The sequence below is a fragment of the Hyaena hyaena genome, unplaced genomic scaffold (assembly GCF_003009895.1).
Source record: "Hyaena hyaena isolate Hyena2069 unplaced genomic scaffold, ASM300989v1 scaffold_102, whole genome shotgun sequence".
Classification (NCBI taxonomy): Eukaryota; Metazoa; Chordata; class Mammalia; order Carnivora; family Hyaenidae; genus Hyaena; species Hyaena hyaena.
The window spans coordinates 2,265,903-2,287,578 of NW_024080734.1; the positions used below are offsets into that span (position 1 = coordinate 2,265,903).

General features: G+C 53.0%; 1 protein-coding gene across 1 annotated transcript in view; it reads right to left on the minus strand.

Moving 5' to 3' along the window:
• Positions 1–21,676, minus strand: part of STK10 (serine/threonine kinase 10) — a 118,899-nt gene that overhangs the window by 21,824 nt on the left and 75,399 nt on the right. Inside the window, exons 6-12 of the mRNA XM_039235714.1 lie at positions 21,077–21,271; positions 20,401–20,482; positions 13,446–13,580; positions 10,791–11,336; positions 8,366–8,496; positions 3,320–3,443; positions 2,721–2,900 (exon numbers count right to left, since the gene is read on the minus strand). Coding sequence (XP_039091645.1) covers positions 2,721–2,900; positions 3,320–3,443; positions 8,366–8,496; positions 10,791–11,336; positions 13,446–13,580; positions 20,401–20,482; positions 21,077–21,271 — 1,393 coding nt within the window. The remainder of the gene's footprint in view (positions 1–2,720; positions 2,901–3,319; positions 3,444–8,365; positions 8,497–10,790; positions 11,337–13,445; positions 13,581–20,400; positions 20,483–21,076; positions 21,272–21,676) is intronic.

The following is a 21,676-nucleotide window of genomic DNA, read 5'->3' on the forward strand; positions in this document are numbered from 1 at the left end:
CAGGAGCGAGTTTCCTCGTTTGTTTTCCATTTTGCAGTCCTGGCTTTGCGCCACTCCCAGACCTGCACGGTGGTGCAGTGCGAACGGCAGGTAAGACTCTGTAAGAAACCTCGTGCTTCTGGCCAGAGAACCGGGAAAAGGGGCCTGCAAATCAGGGTGTAGGAAGAACCCCAGAAAGAAGACAGCCGGAGGGAAACCCTCATTCTGTGCATGAGCCCATGCACGTCTCCGCTCCCCCGAGCCGAGCAGGAGCAAGACAGACCCGAAGCGGGCCGGCAGGGGCTTTGAAAACTACACTGCCGTCAGAGCCACCGCCCACAGAAGGCAGAACAGAACCTGTGGTCTGAACCTAACTGATCAACTGCCTGCTAAACCAAAAAAGTCAGCGTTTTCCAGACTATAACAGGACCCAGAGTCTACAGACTAGAGCATTCACAAAATATCAGTGATAGAATCCAAAATTACTCTACATACAATCAGGAAATGTGACCTGTTTGCAAAAAAAAAAAAATCATCACATGTCAATTCCAAGGTGGCACAGATGTTGGAATGATCAGACAAAAACTGGAAAGCAGCTCTTATAACCACACTCCGTCACGTAAAGGCAAACATATTTGAACTTAATGGAGAGAGAGAATGTTGCCACAGAGAAATACAAACTCTACAACAGAGACAATTAGAAAGCTTAGGACCAAACAATAAAGCATCTAACATTAAAAACACAGAAAGCGCTGGATGGACCCAGGGTGGAGTGGAGGCGACAGAAAAGCCCGTGAATTCGAAGACTAATAAAAATTATACCACATGAACAACAGAGAGAAAGAAAATAATGAAAACTAAAGGTTTAGGGACTCACAGGAAAATACCAAAAAATACCAAGGGTCTGATATTTGTGTTTTGCCGAGAGCCAGAAGGAAAGGAGAAAGAGACTGGTATGGAAAACGCACATCAGGGGTGCCCGGCTGGCTCAGTTGGTTGAGCATCCGACTCTTGGCTTTGGCTCAACTCATGATCCCAGGGTCATGGGATCAAGCCCCATGTTGGACTCTGTGCTGAGCATGGACCTGCTTAGGATTCCGTCTCTCCTTCTGCCTCTCCTTCCTCCCTCGTGCTCTCTCGCTCTCAAAAATATTTTTTTTTAAATGAACACTGGAAATGGCCAAAAAATTCTGGATTCCATGGCAATTAACAGCTTCTTGAGGATAGAGACCCTATCTATTTTGGTGAGTGCCCCGAGCGCCTAGCACAGGGCCATATGTGTAGACAGTCAAGAAAAGAGGTGCTAAATAGCTCTCGTTTTGATAGGAGGTAACTACGACTCAGGAAGGTCGCTTGTCCAAAGCTCAATACAGTTAGTGACCCAGAGCCAAGACTCCGAACCGGACCTGACTCCCAAGCCTGTGCTCCCGCACTTGCACGAGAGCTGGGGATATGTTTAGGTCAGTGCCGTACCCCAGAAGGAGATCTGGGGCCAGGGTAAGGCCAGTGAGGCACCAAGCATCAAATACCAAAACTCTCAATAATCAAGATAAATTACATTTTCTAAAAAAATAAAAATTCGGGGGCGCCCGGGTGGCTCAGTCGGTTAAGCGTCCGACTCTGGCTTAGGTCATGATCTCACGGTTCGTGGGTTTAAGCCCCGCATCAGGCTCTCTACTGTCAGCTCAGAGTTGGCCTCAGATCCTCGCCCTCCTGCCCCTCCCCTGCATGCACATGCGCTTTTTCTCTCTCTCAAAAATACTTTAAAAATTTTTAAATCAACATCCATGCCAAACAAAGAATCGTGAACATAATATCCAAGTTGTAAATACAGACAGGATCCAGCCCAGTACTTGTCGGACCCATCCTCACCGGCTTACCCTAAACGTGGCCCTGTTGATTCCTGACTTTAAATAGCGGACAGTGCATTCATCATGAGTACTTTATAATAACTTTGATTTTAAAACACTACACTACTATATTATTTGTCTTGATTACCAAGGTTTTTGGCACCCCCGCTTAGGTTTTGTGCTCCCGCTCCAGCGCAGCCGCTGCAGCTGCCCGGGGCCCCTGGGATACAACAAATGTCACCTCCATACAATGCAGCCTGGGAGCTGGGCTCTGAAGCCTGCAGCACCACGGACCACCCTTAGAAGCTGTTGGTCTGGAGACTGGGAATGAGCCAGCAAGTATGTCTCAGCCTGCCGGCAGCAGGCTCCACACAGGGCAGTGTGCGCTCTTCTTTGAGACCCAGGTGCCCTTCCTCAGGGCAGGCTGGGAGATACGCCTCCCTCCCCTGGCCTCAGGACCATCTACCTCTTTGTCACTTCCACCCGGAGAGGAAAGAGAAGAGCCATGTAGGTCCCAACTAGGGGACTGTTGTTTTAGGAGGAGAGAAGGCAGGGCACAAAAGATGTACTGTGTTTGCCACCCAGCACCCGCTCCCCCATTCTGGTGGGAGCATCTCAGACCCCCCCCTGGGCTGCCAGCCCTTTCTCCTCCCCTACTCTCTTGGAGCTGGGGTGGCTGAGCTGGGATTTCAACACAGGAAAGGAGGGCCCAAATGACAGAGAAGTAGCTCCTCATACTGCAGCTGGAGCACAGAACTCCGGACCCATGGCCATGAGCCTTTCGGGTTATATGAGCTCCCCAAAGTCTCTTCTGTTGCTGAAGTGCGACGGAGCTGGGGTTTCGATCACCTGCAACCTAGACGCCCCGGCCTCCGCCCAGCACATGTTCACCTCCTTCTTCATCACTTTGAGCTGCTCCTGGAACTTGGCGTAGTCCCGATCCTGCTCCAGGCGGATCCGCCGGGCCTCCTCCCGGCGGCGTACGGCATGGTCTTGCTCCATCTTCTCCACCTGCTGCTTCTGCTGGCGTTCCAGGTTCTCCAGCTCTGTGTCAAAGAACTTCTTCTTGGCCTGGAAGGAGTGGAAGGAGAAACTGAGCAAAGTCACTTTCTACCTGGGAGGAAGATGGGAAGCAAGATGGGGAGAGCCCAGAGCTTCTCTTCAGACTTGGGCTTGAATCCCAGCTCTACCACCTCTTTGCTGTGTGACCCGGGACAAGTCACTTAACCTGAGTCTCTGTCGTCTCATGTATGAAAGGGAGACCAGAAGATCTACCTTGCAGAGTTCTTGCAAGGGGCCCAGCAAAGGTCAGGCTCCCTCTGGAGACCCTCCTACACGACTCAGAGGAGCATGTGACCTTCATGAGATTCTGTGTTTACAAGTCAATAGCCAATGAGACCAAGCAACCAAAGGAACAGGGCTCTCTACTGCCCCCAAGGAAAGCATGGAGGGAAGAAGCCCTACAGGGTCCCGTGTGTTCTCACACTCACGTTGATTTCTTGCTCAAAACGCTTATGCATCTGCTCCAGCTGCAGCTCATGCTTGCTGCTCAGCTGGGTCTGATTCCGATGTTCTTCTTTCTGGAGCAGCCGAAGCTCTCGGAGCTCCTGGCGCCTGCAGGGTTAAAGGATGCAGACATGCCAGTGAGAAAGTGGCCCGCCTCAGAGACCACATAATTCATAGCCAGAGACACTGAATGCTGGAGCATGGAACGGCATCACAAAAGTCTGGGGGCAGAGGCAGAACTAGAACTCAGGCTTAATTTGACATTTATTGACAGACAAAACATTAATAATCTTAATGTATAAAGAGTACTTACAAATCAATAAGAAAAACAGGAGTAGCCTACTTTTAAAAAAAGGACACAAGGAGCACCTGAATGGCTCAGTCGGTTGAGCGTCCAACTTTGGCTCAGGTCATGATCTCAGGGTTTGTGGGTTCAAGCCCTGTGTCAGGCTCTGTGCTAACTAAGAGCTCAGAGCTTAGAGCCTGCTTAGGATTCTGTGTCTACCTCTTTCTCTCTCTCTCTCTCCCCGCCCTCTCTCAATCTGTCTCTCCCCACTCTCAAAAATGGATAGATGTTAAAACAATTTTTTTAATTTAAAAAGGGACAGAAAACATAAAGACATGAACCAAAAAAAATTTTTTAATTTACCTAATATGGATATGAAATGCAAATTAAAAATTCCATTTTCATTAAAAAGGCAAGACTATAGGGGAAAGTTAATACTTTCATAACCTGCTCATAAGTTTAAATTCGCACATTTCTGGAGGACAATTTGGTAATAAGTTCATGCCTTTTAACATGCATTTCCATTTCTAGATATTGATTCTAAAGAAATATTCAGGGGCGCCTGGATGGCTCAGTCAGTTAAGCATCTAACTTCAGCTCAGATCATGATCTCACGGTTCATGGGTTTGAGCCCTGTGTTGGGCTCTGTGCTGACAGCTAGCTCAGAGCCACGTTCAGATTCTGTGTCTCCCTCTCTCTCTCTGCCCCTCCCCTGCTCACGCTGCCTCTGTCTCTCTCTCAGAAATAAATAAAACATTAAAAAATAAAGAAATATTCATAGATGCACAGCACCACTGAATAAGGATATCCATAACAAAATTATTTATAATACCACAAAACTGGAAATGACGTAAATGACTATTATCTAGGTCTAATTAAATAAATTAAAATGTATCCACCTGGTATCCATATGTTAGTTTTGTATACACAACCATGAAAAGAATCAAGTTTTATAAAATATTTAATTACATGGAAAAACATCTATTAAAAATGTGACAATTTTTTTTTTTTTTTTTTTTGAGAGAGAGAGAGAGAACAAGCCAGGGGAAGAGAGAGAATCTCAAGCGTTTTTCATTCACACTCTGCATGTTGTCAGACGCAGGGCTCATTCTCACAACCTTGGGATCATGACGTTGGCCAAAATCAAGAGTCAGACGCTCAACTGACTGAGCCACCAGGCGCCCCAGAATTGTGACAATTCTTTATAAACAGATATGGAATAATCTCTAAGTGAAAAAAGCAAGGTGTCGACGAGTGGGTATATTATGTTACCCTACCCTCTGGGTGAAAAATTAAAGACAAGATAGTGTGTGTGTTCACTTTCTTTTTGAAACATTACTACAAGAAGGACTATACCATGAAATACTAACACAGAGAGGAGAACTGGATGCCTGATGGAAAAGGGAGGGAGTTTTTGCACATTTACCCTTTCCTTTTATTTTTTTTTATTTTGAACCATATTACATTACTTATTCAAAACATAATACAATAAAAACCTGACCTAAACCACATAATAGATCTTAATTTTATAACACATATATTGTGGATGTGTATAGGTGTTTACTCACAGAAAAAAATAATTGCAGGATAAACTCCGAACTGTTCATGGTGTTTCTGGACAAATCCATTAAAGATTGATATAAATCATTTATATCATCAAAAAAAAATGATGGGGTGCCTGGGTGGCCTAGTCGGTTAAGCATCTGACTTCAGCTCAGGTCATGATCTCGCAGTCTGTGAGTTCGAGCCCGTGTTGGGCTCTATGCTGACAGCTCAGAGCCTAGAGCATGTTTCAGATTCTGTGTCTCCCTCCCTCTCTGACCCTCCCCTGGCACTCTGTCTCTCCTCTTTGCAAAAACAAACAAACATTTTTAAAAATTACAAAGAACGAGAAAGAAAAGAAAATGACGCAGAAAGAACTTGGGCCTCCTGACTATGAATCAGGTGGCCCCTCAGAAGCGACCTTGTTTGAATCGTAGCTCTGCTAACTTTCAGCGGGGCACCCCAGGCAGTCTCTCAAACTCTAGGCCTCTGTTCCTTCATCTGTAAAATGCACAGATCATGTCTACTTCTCAGGTTCTTTAAGGGTAAAATGCGGTGATGCCCATTGTGCCTGCCTGGTGTGAGGCTGACATGGTAACTAAGTGGTAAAGCTTGCTAAGTCTGTTACTAACAGGAAGTGGTGGCTGCTGGAGTGCGCATGAGAAAGAAGAGGCAGAGGCTGCCCAGGCTCGGGAAAACTAGAGACACTCTCCACGGCCACATAAGAAAGCTTCCATCTGAGCCTCTGCTCTTGGGGCAGTGAAAGGGTCAAGAATGTTAACAAAGAAACAGAAATCCTAACTCCAGAAAAACTACGGCTCAAAGAACACCTGACCAAAAAGCAAAAGCATACCAAAGAAGGTAGGCAGCCAGGTTCTAACATTACCTCCCTGCCCTACCTGGGTTCTTACCAGGGAAGGCAGAACAAGAGCCAGGCTGATTCTTAAGATTCTTAAGAAGGCGGGCACTGGCACCAGCAATCTTAGGGAAAAACAGGAAGAACTCTGACCTAGGAGCCTCAATCTGGGAGAGCGAATATCCGATCTCATGGTTCAAAAGCCTGTGTGTGACCCAATCCTCTGGAAATCCTAGCATCCAGGTATGACAGGGACAAGGGGGGAGGGGAAGGAGGCGGGGACGGCCAGCCAGGAAACAATGGGAGCCTGGCGCACCCCTGCAGAGCATGGCAGCGGGTATATAGGACACTCAGCCCTCTGGACCATGACAGGCAAATAAGAAAAGCTTCTCCACCTCTGTGAAGTCTCACCTTTCAAACCTGAGCAGCACACAGCTGGCCAGGGCCAGAGAGCATCCATTCTAGATGGGGTATGGTGGATCTAGGATTTCAACCCAGAAACCTGAACCACCCGGAGAGATGATGGAAAGGAAACTCAGCCCATGAGGCCTGCACTTAGGAGACAGGTTGCCTCCCAGGTGACCATGAAAATGGAAGGTGGTGTCATCCTCCAAAAGCAACCATCCCCCCGCCCCCCCTGCCTGAGCTTCCCCAGCCCACATGATGAGGACAGGTGTGTGTGTGTGTGTGTGTACACACGTGTATGTGTATTCATGAAGAAAACCACTAATGAAAAGGCAGTGTCTCATCTCTGGGGTCCCTAGAGGGGGAAATACCCCAGCATCCAAAACCACTTCCACTTGGCTTTGGAATGCCTGTGCTAAAAGTATCGATGTGTTTGATGTTCTAGAAATGTTCTCCAAAATAATCATGAATTTACCCTGCAAAGGCCTGGCCCCAAAGGGAGCTCCAGGGGGAGCTCGGCCTACCCCTGGCAGCCCCAGGAAGCTTCCAGACTGGTGGAATCTTCACACGGGTCTAGTTAGAATCTTAGCTCTACCTTTGAACCTGGGTGACCCGGGGCAAGTACTTACCTGCCAAGAAAAACAGTCTAGTCATTTACAAAATAGTGGAAATAGGGTCTCCCCGTGGAGGGCTGTTAGGGGCCTGAGCACCTCCAAAGTGCAAAGATGGTTCACAGAAGACAGCTCTGCCTCACACTCTCCCCGCCTCACCAGTCTCCATGCTGTTGCCTCCAAAACGCAAGTGGAACTGACCACTCCTTCCCTCTTCCCAGTCACTGCCCCAGCCCGAGCCTGCAGCCCAGCTGTCCTGGACGGGGTCTCCCTGTCATCCTGCGTCCACCTTGCCCTTCTACAGCCCACACTCATACAGCAGCCAGAGCCATCTTTCAAGAGGGACATGAGAGCTGGTCACTCTCCAGCTGTTTCACTCTGGCTATACCTGGGATAGAATCCACACTCCTCCACCCTGGCCCACAGGCCCACGTGACCTCTGCCCCACGCTCTGCACTCCAGCCCTACCCTCTCAGCTCCCTAAACAAGCCCAGTAGTCACTGCTTTGGCCTTAGCCTCGCAGCACATCTGGGCTCCCCCAGCCACTCCACTCAGGGAGTTTCCCACACACAGAGGAGCCTCCCCCAGCCCTGGGGCTTGCTATCCTATCACCCACTACTTCCTTCACGGCGTGTACCACTACTGAGGATTATCTTGTGTATCCTGTGTTGTTGGCCCATTAGGTTCAAGTTCTACAACGGCAACACCCTCAGCTATCTGGATCACCACCATACACCCCACCCTGGTGGATGGGCAACTACATGGGTAGGTGGATTGATGGATGGGTAGGTAGATAAGTGGAGGGATGGGTGAGTGGGTGAATAGGTGGACAGATAGATGAGTGGGTGGATGAATGGATGGATGGGTAAATGAGTAGATGGACAGGTAGGTGAGTAGATGGATGGGTAGGTGAGTGGGGAGATGGATGAGTTGGCGGGTGGGTGAGTAGATGGATGGATGGGTAGGTAGATGAGTGGATGGGTGGGTGGGTGAATGGATGGATGGTTGGTAGATGAGTAGGGGGATAGATGGATGGATGGGTGAGTGGATGGTGGGTAGACAAATAGTGGATGGGTGGATGTGTGGTGGGCAGATGAGTAGGTGGACAGACAGGTAAATATACGGGCAGGTGGGTGAATGAATGGATAGGTAGGTGGGTAGATGGATGGTTGGGTGGACCGGGAAGTGCAGGAACAAAACCAATTTCTTTTCATGTCCTTGATCCCTCACTCCACAGCTGTAGACAGCTCCCTGACCAATGGAACCTACACCCTTCCCTCTCACCACACCCCCACACTGTTACAGCGTCAGTGGCCCTTCCCAGGCTTGCCTGAGAAATCGCATCTCCTCATCCTTCTTCTCATCCTCGCTGATGATCTTGGAGGTGGTGATGCTCACCTCTACGCCATCCACCACAAACTTGCGTGTCCTCTTGAGGGTTTTATTGTGCAGCCTTGAGTCCTGGGCAGGGTAGAATCATTAGGTAAAGCTCAGGATTTCAGTTAGGAATCTGTGGATGACACAGGAGTGTGGCGCAGAGCCTTCCTGGCCCCACAGCCTCGACTTCCAGATACGACATAGCTGTCCATCGTCCCCCTCTTGCCTCAAGCTTCTCAACTTGGGGTCCTGAGTGTCTGGGCTTACCCCACCCCTCTCATCCCCCTGATCTTGGCCTTCGACACTATTCACTGGCCCCACACCTGGCTGCCAGCACACTCACACATAGGACATGGCACCAGAACAGCCTGGGTTCTAACCCTCCTTCTACCCACTACTGACTCTGTGATCCTGAGCATGTCCCTTGTCCTGTCCAAGCCTCAGCTTCCTCAACTTGTCAGAGGAAGAGAACAGCAGTACTTGCCTTGCCCAAGATGGTTACAAAGGTAACAGGGAGAGAATGCGTGGGGGACACAGCACAGAGCCCAGCTCATGGCACCTGTGCAGTGTCTGGTATTTATAGCTCAGCTATTACTGCAGACCACACTCTCTTACCCACTGGGCCAAAATCCAAAGAAAGAGCCCAGCAAACTGAAGTTCAGAACTGATTTGGAAGCACAGGAGGCCATGCCCATCTGAGCCACCATGAAATTATTCATGATCTTTCCCTGCGAATAACCATGCATTTCAGATGCAAGCGCTCACAGAACGCTTCTGGGACTCCCAGGGTGTCCTGATTCACCTAAGAACCCGTGGGCCTACACTGGAGTCATCATAGCATCTCCCCCTCTCACCTCCACTGGCTTCCAAAGCCCTTCCTGCTGGAGCCCAGCCCTACTTTCCCATCACTGCTCCCAGGGGCCCTCCAGCCAGAAAAGGGCAGGCAGGCCAGGGTGGCACCCTTAAAGTGTGCATTGAACCCCCATTCCTGCTCAGCCAGGACCAGCAGACAGTCTGTGCTCCCTGAGGGCTCGGCTTCTCCCACCCCCCACCCCAAGGTCTCCACCACTTCCCAGCAACCACACCTGACTCCCATCTTCCTGATGTGACCTGACACCCAGTCACATGTCCTAGGGCCAACTCAAGACTAGTGGTTAGAAACGGGGAGTGGCTGGGGAGAAAGGCAGCCTGGGGCTGCCACCCTCACCCTAGAACCCTGATCCCAGGGCCTCCTGCCCCCAAGGTAACAAGCCCTTCATCTCACCAAGGTGTGCTGACCCAGCCCGTGGACAGAGCGTTCCCTGCCTATCAGACAGCAAAGGAATGTTCTCAACACCCTTGACAACAGGCAGGGGGAGACCCTGCTCTGGCCTTTTTTTTTTTTTTCTTCCCAGTAGAGAAGAGACAGGACATCCGTCTGAAGGAAGATGATGGGCCCCGATGCTACATGTACAGAAGAGCTGTGTGTGTCTGTGCCTGTCCTGGTGACGTGTTAGAACCGGGCTGTCTTTCTGTTCCTGAGGCTAAATGTTGGATTGGCTGGCTGCTTTTCATTCTTTCACTTCCTTTCATTTAGCAAATATGTTTGAGTCTCTACTGTGTGGTTTCCACCAAGTAAACAACAGGAGAAAAAACAAAATGATACAGTATCTTCCCTACGATCAGCCTTGGTTGGGGAAGACCCTCAGTGTGACCTAGTCAAGTGGCCAACAGTGACAAGAACACCCTGAGATGTATCAGAGTGGGCAGGGGAGGGGTCAGTCCACCCTGGGAAGACGGCCACCCCTGCACTGGAAAAGCAGAATGGCACATGGGGTTCAGAGCACAGAGTCCATGGGTCTGAGCAGCCCTCCACTCCCCACCTAAGCATCTGTTTGCTCATCATTGAGAAATGGCCCCTCCATTTTCTTTAAAGTGCTTCACAGTGTTGGCCTCCATGCTGAGGCCCAAGCACAGTGGCTGCTGTCATTCACAATGTTACCCACCTCCAGAAAGGCCACTGACCCCACTCCCTATAACCGAATCTACCCGTCAGCAGCCGGACCACTTGGCGGACCCCAGAATAAGAGAACTTCATTCCTAGCCTTGTCTTCCAAATTTCACCCGGGCCTTTAACCAAACCCAATTTAAATGGCTACACAAATCGAAACTTAAACCTGACTCAACTGCTTGGCACAACTAAATCCCACACTGAACCCAGATATTCCGGAGATTAAACTATGAACTGAGCCCAAAGCTCTCTCAAGAAGAGCCATCGTCACGAACCACTCACGATGGAAGGCACCCACTAACTAGATGCTTTCAAAACCCAAACCCGGGCAGCAGTAACCTCCCGCAACACTCCGGTTCCAAACCCGAGGTACAAGAAGTGGCATTACCTTGACGGACAGAGAGCCTGTTTCTCGGTTCAGGGACAGGTCGGCTGAGAGGGAGGTGCTGTAGTCCATGCTCTCGGAAGTGGACAGGCTGCCACAGTCTGAGTCCCGCTTGGAAGGGCCCGGAGCTGCCTGGGCAGGGAGCTCCAGGCTGCCATTGGCCAGCTTCTCAGCAACCAAGGTCTCCAGGGCGCTGCTGTTGGGACGGCTCTGGCTGGCCTTTTGGGACCTGCTGGCTGCTGGACTGAGGTCCCCACCCTGGTCAGCACCTTGCTTCTCCTCGGCTACCTGAATTCTGGCATCCATGGACACTGGCCGGGACTTTCGGAGTGGGGCTGGCACGGTCAGGCCATTCTCATCTCCGGGAGCTACATCCGGGGGGCTGGCAGTTCGGAGGCATCTGTCCCCAGAGGGCTGGCTGGGCCCATTCACACCATCCTGAGGCTGGCTGGGTGGCAGTGGGGTGAAAGAGGATTCTTTGGGAAGCTTGTCAGTATTGAGACTCATCTGACTCACCTCAGAAGAGTCTCGAGTATGGTCTCCCAGAGGCTAGGGGGAAAAAAAACCAAGAGTCAAGGCCATGCTATTTCATGTCTAAGGCAAGAGTCCAAGATGCAGTAGGGCTGGAGAGTCAGGCAGCCACAGGGTCGAGTAGGCCAGAACCAAGGACAAGAGCGGCAATCCCTCTCCAGTGAGCCACAGTCCTCAACCTTCCCTACTGCCCAGCCCACAATAAAATCACCACTTGTTGTGAGTTAAGGCCTGCTATTCCTTCTAGGACTGTGGCCAGCCGGACAGCTGCTGCCCCGTCTGAAAGTGGCGGTGGCTACTCTGCTTCGCTAACTGTGACAATATAAGAAAATGGGTCCCCTGTAGACAGACCTTCCAATTTGTTTTAAGACAAGCTAGAGTGTAAATTTTTATCTGACACCTTCTGATTTTTTAGAGGGCAACTAATTCCAGCCCTTTGGTTTGGTTTGTTTAGCTGCATGAAAACCCAACCCAAACTATCCAGGGGGCTAGTTTCAGCCTATAAGCCACTGAGTTTTTAAAGTTTTGTTTTGTTTTGTTCTTTAGAGCTTTTGGGGGGGGGGGGGATGTGGAAAGTACTAGAAATGTTGCTGTTGTGAAATACAACACCCATGTCTGTGAATAAACTATAAATGTCCAATGAATGGATAAAAGTGAGCACCCACGTAGCCACCCTCGTCAGGAATGAAACCCTGCTCACCAGAGAGGCCCCCACCTATGTCTGTCCCTCCCCTGAACCTAATAGTTGTCCTGACATTGATCTCAAAGCGTTATAAGTGAGTTTGCCGGTTTTTAAATTTGATATTAATGGAATAGCACCACAGCACCCCCTTGGGTCCTAATGGCCATGGGTTTTTAACCTTGGATATGGAAGCTTCCAGAAACAACTCTCATCCACCTCCTACTCAACACCCCTTAGGTGATGGTTCAGAAATTCAGATCTGATCCTATCAGCCCCACACCAATGCCCAGCCCTTGCCTGAAACCCTCATTAGCCACCCCTGCCCTCATGACAAGGATCAGCCTCCCACCTGCAGAGAACCAGGCCGGTGTGACTGCTGGCTACGTCCCTCCCTAGCCTCAATGCCTGCTGTCACCTCCTGGAGCCAGGCCCCAGGCCCACCACCTCCCTCTCCCACCATGGCTCTCCTATACCTGCCTCCTATCAGCTCAACGAGCCACTTCCTTGCTCGGACCTCAGTTTTCCTATCTATTAGATGGAGCCGTGGTTCTCCTATCAGAGTAGCAGAGTACCCAGCACCCAGCGAGGGCTCAGGAAGAGGCTGTGGCTACTGTGCTGCTCTGTCCATCCTCCTCGGCACTTCCCTCCTTCAGCCTGGTAAGGGTGCACACCAGCCTTCGGCTCCGCTAGCATTCCATGAACATGGAGACAGCGTCGTCTTGTCCATTCCCTACGGGCAAGGCCAGCCCCTGCCTCATGTGGTCCATAGCACCCTCTGCACAGCAGGTTCCCTCTTGGAAGAGACCCTTCCCAAACGGCTTAGAGTAGGGATCCAAAAGCGGCAGCTCAGGGCAGAATCCAGCCCACGGACATGTTTTGCTTGGCTCAAATGTTTTCAAAAATTTAAATTAGCTTTAATTTAAACTTAAATTCAGCCAAGTGCTGAAGATGCAGATGGGCTGCAAATGTGCCAAGACCTGAGTCCCCTGGGCACTTGGCGAAGCCAAACAGGGTCTGGGGTGCCCGGAGGCCCTTGGCTTGTAGCCTCTGGTCACATGCAGCTTTTATCTGCATTTGCCCCATGGTGTGCTAAACCATTTTCATTTTGTATATGAGCCACAAGAGGAAAAAAGCTGGGAAGCAATGACTCAGCGGCCAACTTTTAAAACCTGGAAGATCCTGCATGAAAATCTAGATTACTGCTCTTTCCCGAAAAGTACAGAATCTGGCCAGCACACCCTCACGCTGGCCCACAAGCTGACTTACAGTGCCTGTGACTCGGGAGCCTATAGCCTCTCAGCCATGGGAGGAATAGGAGTCCTTCCTGCACGCGCACACACACACACACACACACACACACACACACACACCCAGGTTCCCTCTCCTACCAGCCAAGGCCTGCTGGGATCCCATGCTTCCCTGGCGCCCGTTTTTCCAGGCCTTACCGATGCAGCATCCGGGGTGTCCTCCTCTTCCCCCTCCTCTCGGCCATCTTCGATCTCCTCCATCACTTCGGCCTTGGCCTCAGCCACCAGCTCCCGCAGAGCCTTGTTGCTGGTGACACTGCTGACGAACGGGTGCTGGGGGACCAAGACACACCCGGATTAGGACCACTTTGGGCTGGAGGGTCCAGGAGAGGGAGGCAAAGGCTGGGGGGAGAGACGATCTCCCAGGCAGAGGAGGCCAGAAGCATCCCTGAGCGAAATGTGAACACGCACTCGGTCAAGGGAGGGCCAGAGGCAGCTCAGAAAGTCCCGTGGGTGTGGGAGAGGGTGACTCCTGGCTCTGTCACTCACCAGCTTTGTGACACTGAGCATGTCACTGTCCCTCCATGAGCCACAGATCCATCTCCAAAGTGGAGACAGTAATGCCAAACCCACAGGGAGGCCGTAAGGATTAAACAAAATAATGAGCAAGGAAGCATTTAGCCCAAACAGGTGCCCCGTGTGTTTGCAAACTCTTAAAGCAAAGACGTATATGTCCTGTTCCTAGGCATTTGCAGAAACGTCACCTCTTTAAAAAACAAAGGCTCTGGGTGCCTGGGTGGATCAGTCAGTTAAGCATTTGCCTCTTGGTTTCGGCTCTGGTCATGATCTCGTGGCTCGTGAGTTCAAGCCCTGCATCAGCGCAGAGCCTGCTTGGGATTCTCTCTCCTTCCCCTCCTCTTTCTGGCCCCCCTCCCGGCTCACTGGAAGGAAAGGAAGGGGAGGGAAGGGGAGAAAGGAGAGGGGAGGGGAGGGGAGGAGAAGGGAGGGAGGGAGGAAGGAAGGAAGACAGAGGAAGAGAGAGAAGAAGGAAGGACAGAAAGAAGGAAAGAGAAAAAAAGGTTCTTTCACACATCTTGCAAAACATCAAAGTTTTCAAGGCCTCAGCAGGCGTTAAATCAGCACAAGCAGCTCCGTGGTAGAAGTCTGTCCTCGAGCCCCCAGCCCCCAGCCCCCAGCCCCAGGAGTGGGCAGTCATTCAAGTGGCATTTGCTCATTTGAAATGTAGAGGAGGCTCTGATGACATCCACCACCTTGATCATCAGAAAACTTATCAGCGGGAGGAACAGTGTCAACAGGATTGCAGGAAAGCATGTAAATGACGAAGAAGAACTTTTCTAGCGCCCTGTACCCACGTTCACAACCGACAGGTCCGTTATGAATCACTTTTATCTACTTGTTCGTTTACAAGGTCGCGAGGCAATACCCCCTTCCACTTGGTCACCTAACTCTGCACACGTGAAAGGAGCAAACCTCACTCCTTTTAAAGAGCCCTGAACCAGCCAGGCTTTCTTTGGTTAATCCAAACTAGCGAAGATGTTAAGTATTTCGACTCTTTCCTTTCTCTCCCATGCCCCCGTTCACTATCTGGTTTGTGCCACTCACGCGTTGCTGAGATAAGGCTCAACAACAGGACAGACAAGGTCCTTGCCCCTGGGGGCTTGCAGCTGACTGGGAGAGACAACAGGCGTGTGGCCAACCCACAAACAAGATCATGTCAGATCAGGTAATGGGCAGGAGGCTGGAACCCCACGGGCCTGGCCTGAGCGCTGGAGGCTATTTAGTCACAGGGGCCCCCCCGTGAGGAGGTGATGGTCGAGCTGAGACCCGAGGGAGGGGTCCCTGGCCAGGGAAAGCTCAGGGCACTGAGAATTCCAGGCAGGGGGAGTGCAAGGGCCCTGGGGCAGGACTGAGCCTGTGTGCTGGAGGCATGGCTGGAAGGCCAAGGAGATAGGGCTTACAGAAGAGGAGAGAGAAGGGGCCAGAGGAGGAAGGACAGGGTAGTGAGTGCAGGGTCCCCACATCGTAGCGGAGACTTTCTTCCTGGAAGCTGCTGGAGGGTGTAGCAGAGCAGTGGTATTAACTGTTACCCTTGAAAGGTAGCAGTCTGGCCGCTGTGTGGTTTCAGGTCTTGAGCGGAGCACTCATAAGGGCTTACTAAGCATGGGAGGCCTAGAGTACTGGCTTTACGTTCTACAGCCAGGCTGCCCAGCATGAAATCCTGCTTCCACCCCCACCTTGGGCAAGTCACTCAAGCCCTCTAGGCCTCAGTTTGCTCATCTGTATACTGGGAATAACAGCATGGTTGTTTGAAGCATTACAGTAAGTGCTCCAAGTGTGGCAGCTATCATCCACATGGTTATTAACATCACCTCCAACACCATGCACCGCCACGGTCACTGACACCATCACCGCCGCCGCCACCAGCACCAGCACAGTTAGAGAAGCCTTGATGGCTATTTGCGCCCCAGCCACCCCAATTCCCTCCTGCATCCCCACAGGGCACGACTTCTGGGACAGAGGGTGAGAATCAGATCCCAAAGGTCCCTAAGCCTCACACCGCACAACCTCACACAGGAATTGGAGCAAGAAGACACAGGACCCTTCCTTGCAGTTGCTGAAGCAGATGTGGCAGAAGTAAGGAATGCACAGGAAATACCAGGTTTTCGTCAGGGCACGCTACATGTTGACCAAATTAGTGGCTTTTCAGCATGGCTGGCGTCATTCTTGAGGCTGGACAATCCGCCCCACTGCCTCCCATGAGTGTCCCGGGTCCTCAGGACATAGAGGGGAAGCAAGCCCTTTGACAGAGGAGCGGGTGAGCTGGGCAGTTCCCCTGAATGGAACCCCGGGACCCCCAGGCACACAGGGCTGACAGGCCAGGCCCTCCAGGGGCTGATGAGGCCCAGATCACTGTTCAGTAAACAGCCCTGGCGGGGAAGGCACAGACCACCTCCCTCACTGCCTCAGCTCCGCTACCTGCAAGGATGGCTCTAAAAAGGACAATAGCCACCCCCAAAGTGCCAAGGCTCAGCAGAGAGACAAAGCTCTCCCTGCAAGGAGGGCTGGGGCCTTCCCAGGGGACAGGCCCATCTGGGCATACGGGTCCCCGAAAAGATGCTCGCGCACCCCTGCGGGAGGAGGCCCACATCAGAGGGACACACAGCTGTCTGCTGCTTCAGGAAGAGGCCCAGCTGCTCAGTCCCATCTCTGCAGGGAGTCCGCGATGCCACAGCTCACCAACCGGCCCCTGCCGTCTGGCCAGGACCCCTCTGCCATCTGCGCAGGCATCCTTTCCAGGACCGGGAGCCTCGCCTTCCTCTGTGTGCTGAGACACCACTGGCCCGGGGTCCTACACTCCAAGGCTGGCTTCAGTCAGTGCCGGACGCCACTTTCCAGGTTTTGGTTGTCGGCATCTACCCCTCAATTCACCCCCAGCTAACCTTTTCTCTTGTTCTCTTTCGTTCCCTCTTTCTCTCCTTCATTCATTCAGAGAGGAGGCTTACCAGAGCGGTCAAGAGAGCAGGCTTTGGAAGGAGACACCCAGGATCAGAATCCTAGCTCCGTCTTTTACAAGCTGTGTGACCTTGTGCAGGCTACCTAACCTCTCTGTGTCTCGGTTTTATCATCTATCTGTTTGATGGAAATCTGAAGAGTACTTCATAGGATTGTCAAAAGAATTAAATCAGTTAACATTTGCTAAGCATTCAGAATACTACCTGGCATGGAGAAAGGGTTACACAATAGTCTGTTAAGTAAAAATAAGTAACTGTGTTTAATGAATACTTGCTGAGGGCCCTCTACATACCAGACACTCCCCTGGATACTTGGGACACACCAGTGAACAAAACAGACTGCTGTCCTCAGAGAGCTGACATGCTAGTCAGGGAGATTAACAATATACTTAATAAACAAGGAAGCCATGGAAACAATCAAAAGGTGGGCAGGGCAAGGTGAATTAGGAATATGTTGGGGGTGGGGTGGCAGGTTTGCAGTATGAAATAGGATGGTGGGTGGAAGCCTCACTGAGAAGCTAATATTTGAGGCAATGACTTAAAAAGAGAGTCAACCATGGAAGTGTCAGAAAACCACATTACAGGCAATGTGAAGAGCGTGCAAAGGCCCTGAGGTAGTTGTATGCCTGGAGTGTCTGAAATACAGCAAGGAGGCCAGAGGGGCTGGCATCGAGTGAGGGGACAAGAAGAAGACAGAAGATCTGAGGGGTCAAGACGGGGTGGGTAGATCATGCAGGACCCTGCAGGGCACTGAGGCTGGCGACTACAGCCTGAGTGAGAGGGGAGCAGAGGAGGAGGGGCAGGAGGTTTCCCTCTGGCTGCTGTGCTGAGAAGAGACTGAGAAGAGATGGTGAGGAAGCAATAATCCAAGTGAGACACTGATGGCAGCTCAGACCCGTGGTGGCAATGGAAGTGGTGAGAAGTGATGGGATCACTTCTGGACATCACAGAACTGGGGACACAGGCAGGGACCACAGGACTTCCTGACTGAATGGTCACGGAGCATGCAAGAGAGAGAGGCATCAAGGGCGCTTCCAAGGTTTGGGGCCCGATGGCTGAGAGGAGGGGCTGCCACTGACTGAGGCAGGACAGCCATCGGTGGAAACCAAGGGCACTCGGGTGTGGATGTCGGCGTGGGGGTGCAGCATAAACAGCTGGACGCAGACGTGGGGCAGGTGGGGCTGCAGGGGAAACATGGCCGCTGCTGTAATCGGGGTGGGACCCCGGAGGTGACTGGGGACGGGGGACGAGGCCCTGGTGTGCTCCCACGGTGATCGGTCACAGGAAAGAGGCACAGGTGAAGGGCATGGAGGAGTGACCCGTGAGAAGGAAAGACACCAAGCAGAGTGCGGGGACCCGGAAGCCCAGCGCTCACAGCGATGAGGGGCAGGGTCGGCTGTGGCCACCGAGGCTGGGTCCCCAGGGGCCGAGCGCTGAGGCCGGAGCCCGCCACCGAGTCCAGCAACGTGAGAGTCACTGACGGCCCCGACAAGAATGCCCGCAGATTCAACAAGTGTACACTGAGCACCTGACGTGACAACCATAATGCTAAAAATGGTGCGTACAGAATCCCAGTCACTCACACAATTCCATGAATCCAGCACTGTCCACAATGCACAGATGAGGAAACCGAGGCACAGAGAGGACACTATTCATACTCTGGATGGTCAGACCCAATCTCAAAGCCTGGGTTACTAACCGCCGCGTGACGGGACCCCAGGAATCTCTGTGCAAGTGAGCGAGTGGATCAGAAACCAGTGGGGGCTGGGGTAGAACAGGGGGTCGAGTGTGGAGGGGGAGGGGCCAGGAGGAACCTCCCAGTAGCAGGCAGATACTAGGGGCGCTGGGAAGCCAAAGACCTGGCGGGCTACCTGTCACTCAAAGCCGGGTGACCCCGGGAAGTCCTGCGGCCCCTCCCACACCCGGAGACAAGGAGGCACACGGAGAAGGCGGACAGCGGCCCCCCAGGCAGCTCTCCTTCCTCCCGCAGCCCTCTCTGTCCTGAACTGCAAGTCCTCTGGCGGGACATTGTTTCCAACTGTGGAGTAAGAATTCCTGGCTCAGCCTGAGGCTCCAGGCCGCCATGTGGGAACGGGGGACAGCTGTCTCTTCCCTGCAGAATGTCCTGAATGTCCAAGGGGCCGGATGTATCGGGCCAGGAGGTGCCTGCTTACAGGAAAAAATCGGCCCCAAGAGACTCGGAGCTTTTGCATCTGACCGTGATGCCCCCCACACCCCCATTCCCCACCCACCAGCACAACACCCAGAAAAGGAGGCCCCGACACTCGTTTGGAATCCGACGCATCATTCACTGGGCACAGCCCATAGCTAAGCACTTCACGGTATGGGCACACTGAACCCTCACAGCTACCCTGCCAGGGAGACACTGTGATCACCCCATTCCAGAGCAAGAACAGAGCCACAGATAAGCTAGACCGACCTCCTAGGGTCTCACAGCCAGGAAGCGGCAGCGGTGGGATGTGAACCCAGGACTTTACAACTACAGTCCACACACTTAACCACTGTGCTGCACACCCCAGAGGGATGCACTGTCGCCCCCCACGTCAGCCAGGGGCCCAGCGTTTGGCACACAGTAGGTACTCGGGGAAAGCGGCTGACCGGGAACAAAGCCTCGGGGCTTGGCGTGGCCTCTACGTCCCTTGCCCCCAGCACACGTCGGAGGCGGAGTCACATACGTGGGAGAAGCAGGGTGGGCGAGGTGAGGGGAGCGGCCCCTCCTCAGAACCCAGGCCCACTTTCTCTCCATCTCCCATCAGCACTGATGGCCCGGGTACAGCGACCCGCCGACCAGAGGATGGCTGGGCAGGCGATGTGTGCCCCAGCCCAGGCGGAGGGCAGCTCCCAGGTTCCCCCCTGTATTTCTAAAAGCTTCTAGGAAACCACCACCACCTCCTCCATGCTAAGGCCAGGCATTAGCAGGCCGCTGGAAGCCTGGGTCTGGGGAGGGGCCCACCACGGACCAACAGGCATGGCTCGCTCTGCCAGATGAGATGCTTCACGCCAGCACCCGCTCTCCTTCTGCAGTCTGCGTCCCGCTGCAAAGCATCGGCACGGTGAGTGTACCACGGGGCGACGCGCCCGCTCTCGGCAAACCATCCAAACTAGGAGTGAGCAGGCCGCACACCTCTCTGATCTCTGCCCTCACCCCAGGCTCGGCGCCTTGGCCTTCCAGCCCTCCCCCAACAGGCTCACAGCCCCGGCCTTTGCCTCCACTCCCCACGGCCACTCACCTAGTCCCCTCGCCCCTTCTGGTGTCTGCTCAGAGCCCCTCTGCGCCCTCCTTTTCTGGGAGAGCGACCCCTCCCAGGCCCCCATCCTCCTGAGCAGTTTTATTTTTCTCCCCACCCCGCCCCGTGCGCCTGCGCGCTGTCCGCGGCAGGTCTTCCCCACCTGAACATCAGTTGTATGAAGACTGGCTCTGGGGTGCGTCCCCCCCGCCCCCCCGCCCCCGGCAGAAGCAGCTGATGAATAAACGGTGTTCCTATGGCCGCCTGAGCTGAGGAGAAGCACCCCCAGCTTCCAGGCCGTGTCCTGCCTCCAAAGCGGGGACAGGGCCGAGGCAGCGGGGGGCCACCCCCCCAGAGCGGGGAACCGCTTACCTCCAGGAGCTGCGCAGCACTGGGCCGGGTCTCTGGGTTCTTATCTAGGGCCACCTTCAGGAAGTCTCGGAACTCCACAGACCTGAGGAGTGAGGGTGGGGACAGGTAGCAGCAGTCAGCCCAAGCATGGCAAGAACTGAGAAAATGCTCCCCGTCACACATTTGACTCCCCTGTGATGTGTGCGCTTCCCAGACACAGCCCTCAAAAGACAAAGGCTCCTTCGTGAGCTAAAAGCAGTGAAGGCAAAGGGGCTTTCAAGATGACCTTCTCATGGTGAACGTCACCATACAGATGGGGACACGGCGATCAGAGAGCAGGGACTTGCCCAGGGCCCAGCGGTAACACACAGACGTGCAGGGATTTGTGCCCACGCCTGGGTTTCCAGCCCACGGTTGCACCACCGGGCTGCAGGGGCTCATTTAGGCACCTGCTCCCATAGTGGGATCCAGCTTCTGGGATCGCCCAGTCCGCTTTGATAGACAACCCATGTCCAGAGCACAGAGGACAGAAAAAAACACGGAGGGCCTAGGGAGCTCAGAAAGGCCCGGAGACCCCCTCAGGCCCTGACTGCTCCCCGACTCTGGGCACTCCACCTGCCCAGTCCCACCTGCCCTGTGTCCCAGGCCCACTGGCCATGCACCAAACACCCTCAGGCACACAGGCCTCGCTGCTTACCACTTAGAAGGCGTGAGCAGGGTGGGGGGGTCCGACTTGGCAATCTTGAGCAGGACCCGCATGGGGTTGAGCTCATGGTGTGGGGGCTCAATCTGGGCCATCTCAATCAGAGTGATGCCCAGGGACCAGATGTCGGCTTTGTAGTCATACGGGGTGTCCTTCATGGTCTCACACATCACCACCTCAGGGGCCATCCTGAACCAACCAAGGGACAACAGAGGGCTAAGAAGCTGGCCTCCACAGGCCCTTCTCAGAGACTCGGGGTCCAGGACCACCAGAAGCCAATGTCAGAGGGTTGGCCGCACTCCTGAGTCACGATTTGCATCATTGTCTTCCTTATGATGGTCTTCACTCAGTAAGATGCCTTCAATGGGCTCCACTGCCATGTCCTGCTGCAGTTCCTGACGCCTACCACAAGATGGCAGCAACAATCCAGAACACAGAGTCCTGGGGAAGGGGTGGGTAGAGGCGGGGGGGAGGTGCCCAGAAAAAACTGGGGGCACAAGAGGGTGGGTGGGTGGCGAGAATACAACAGCACAGAGAGAAGGGATGGGAGAGAATAGGAGAAAGAGGAATGAAAGGGCAGAGAGAGAGAAAGAA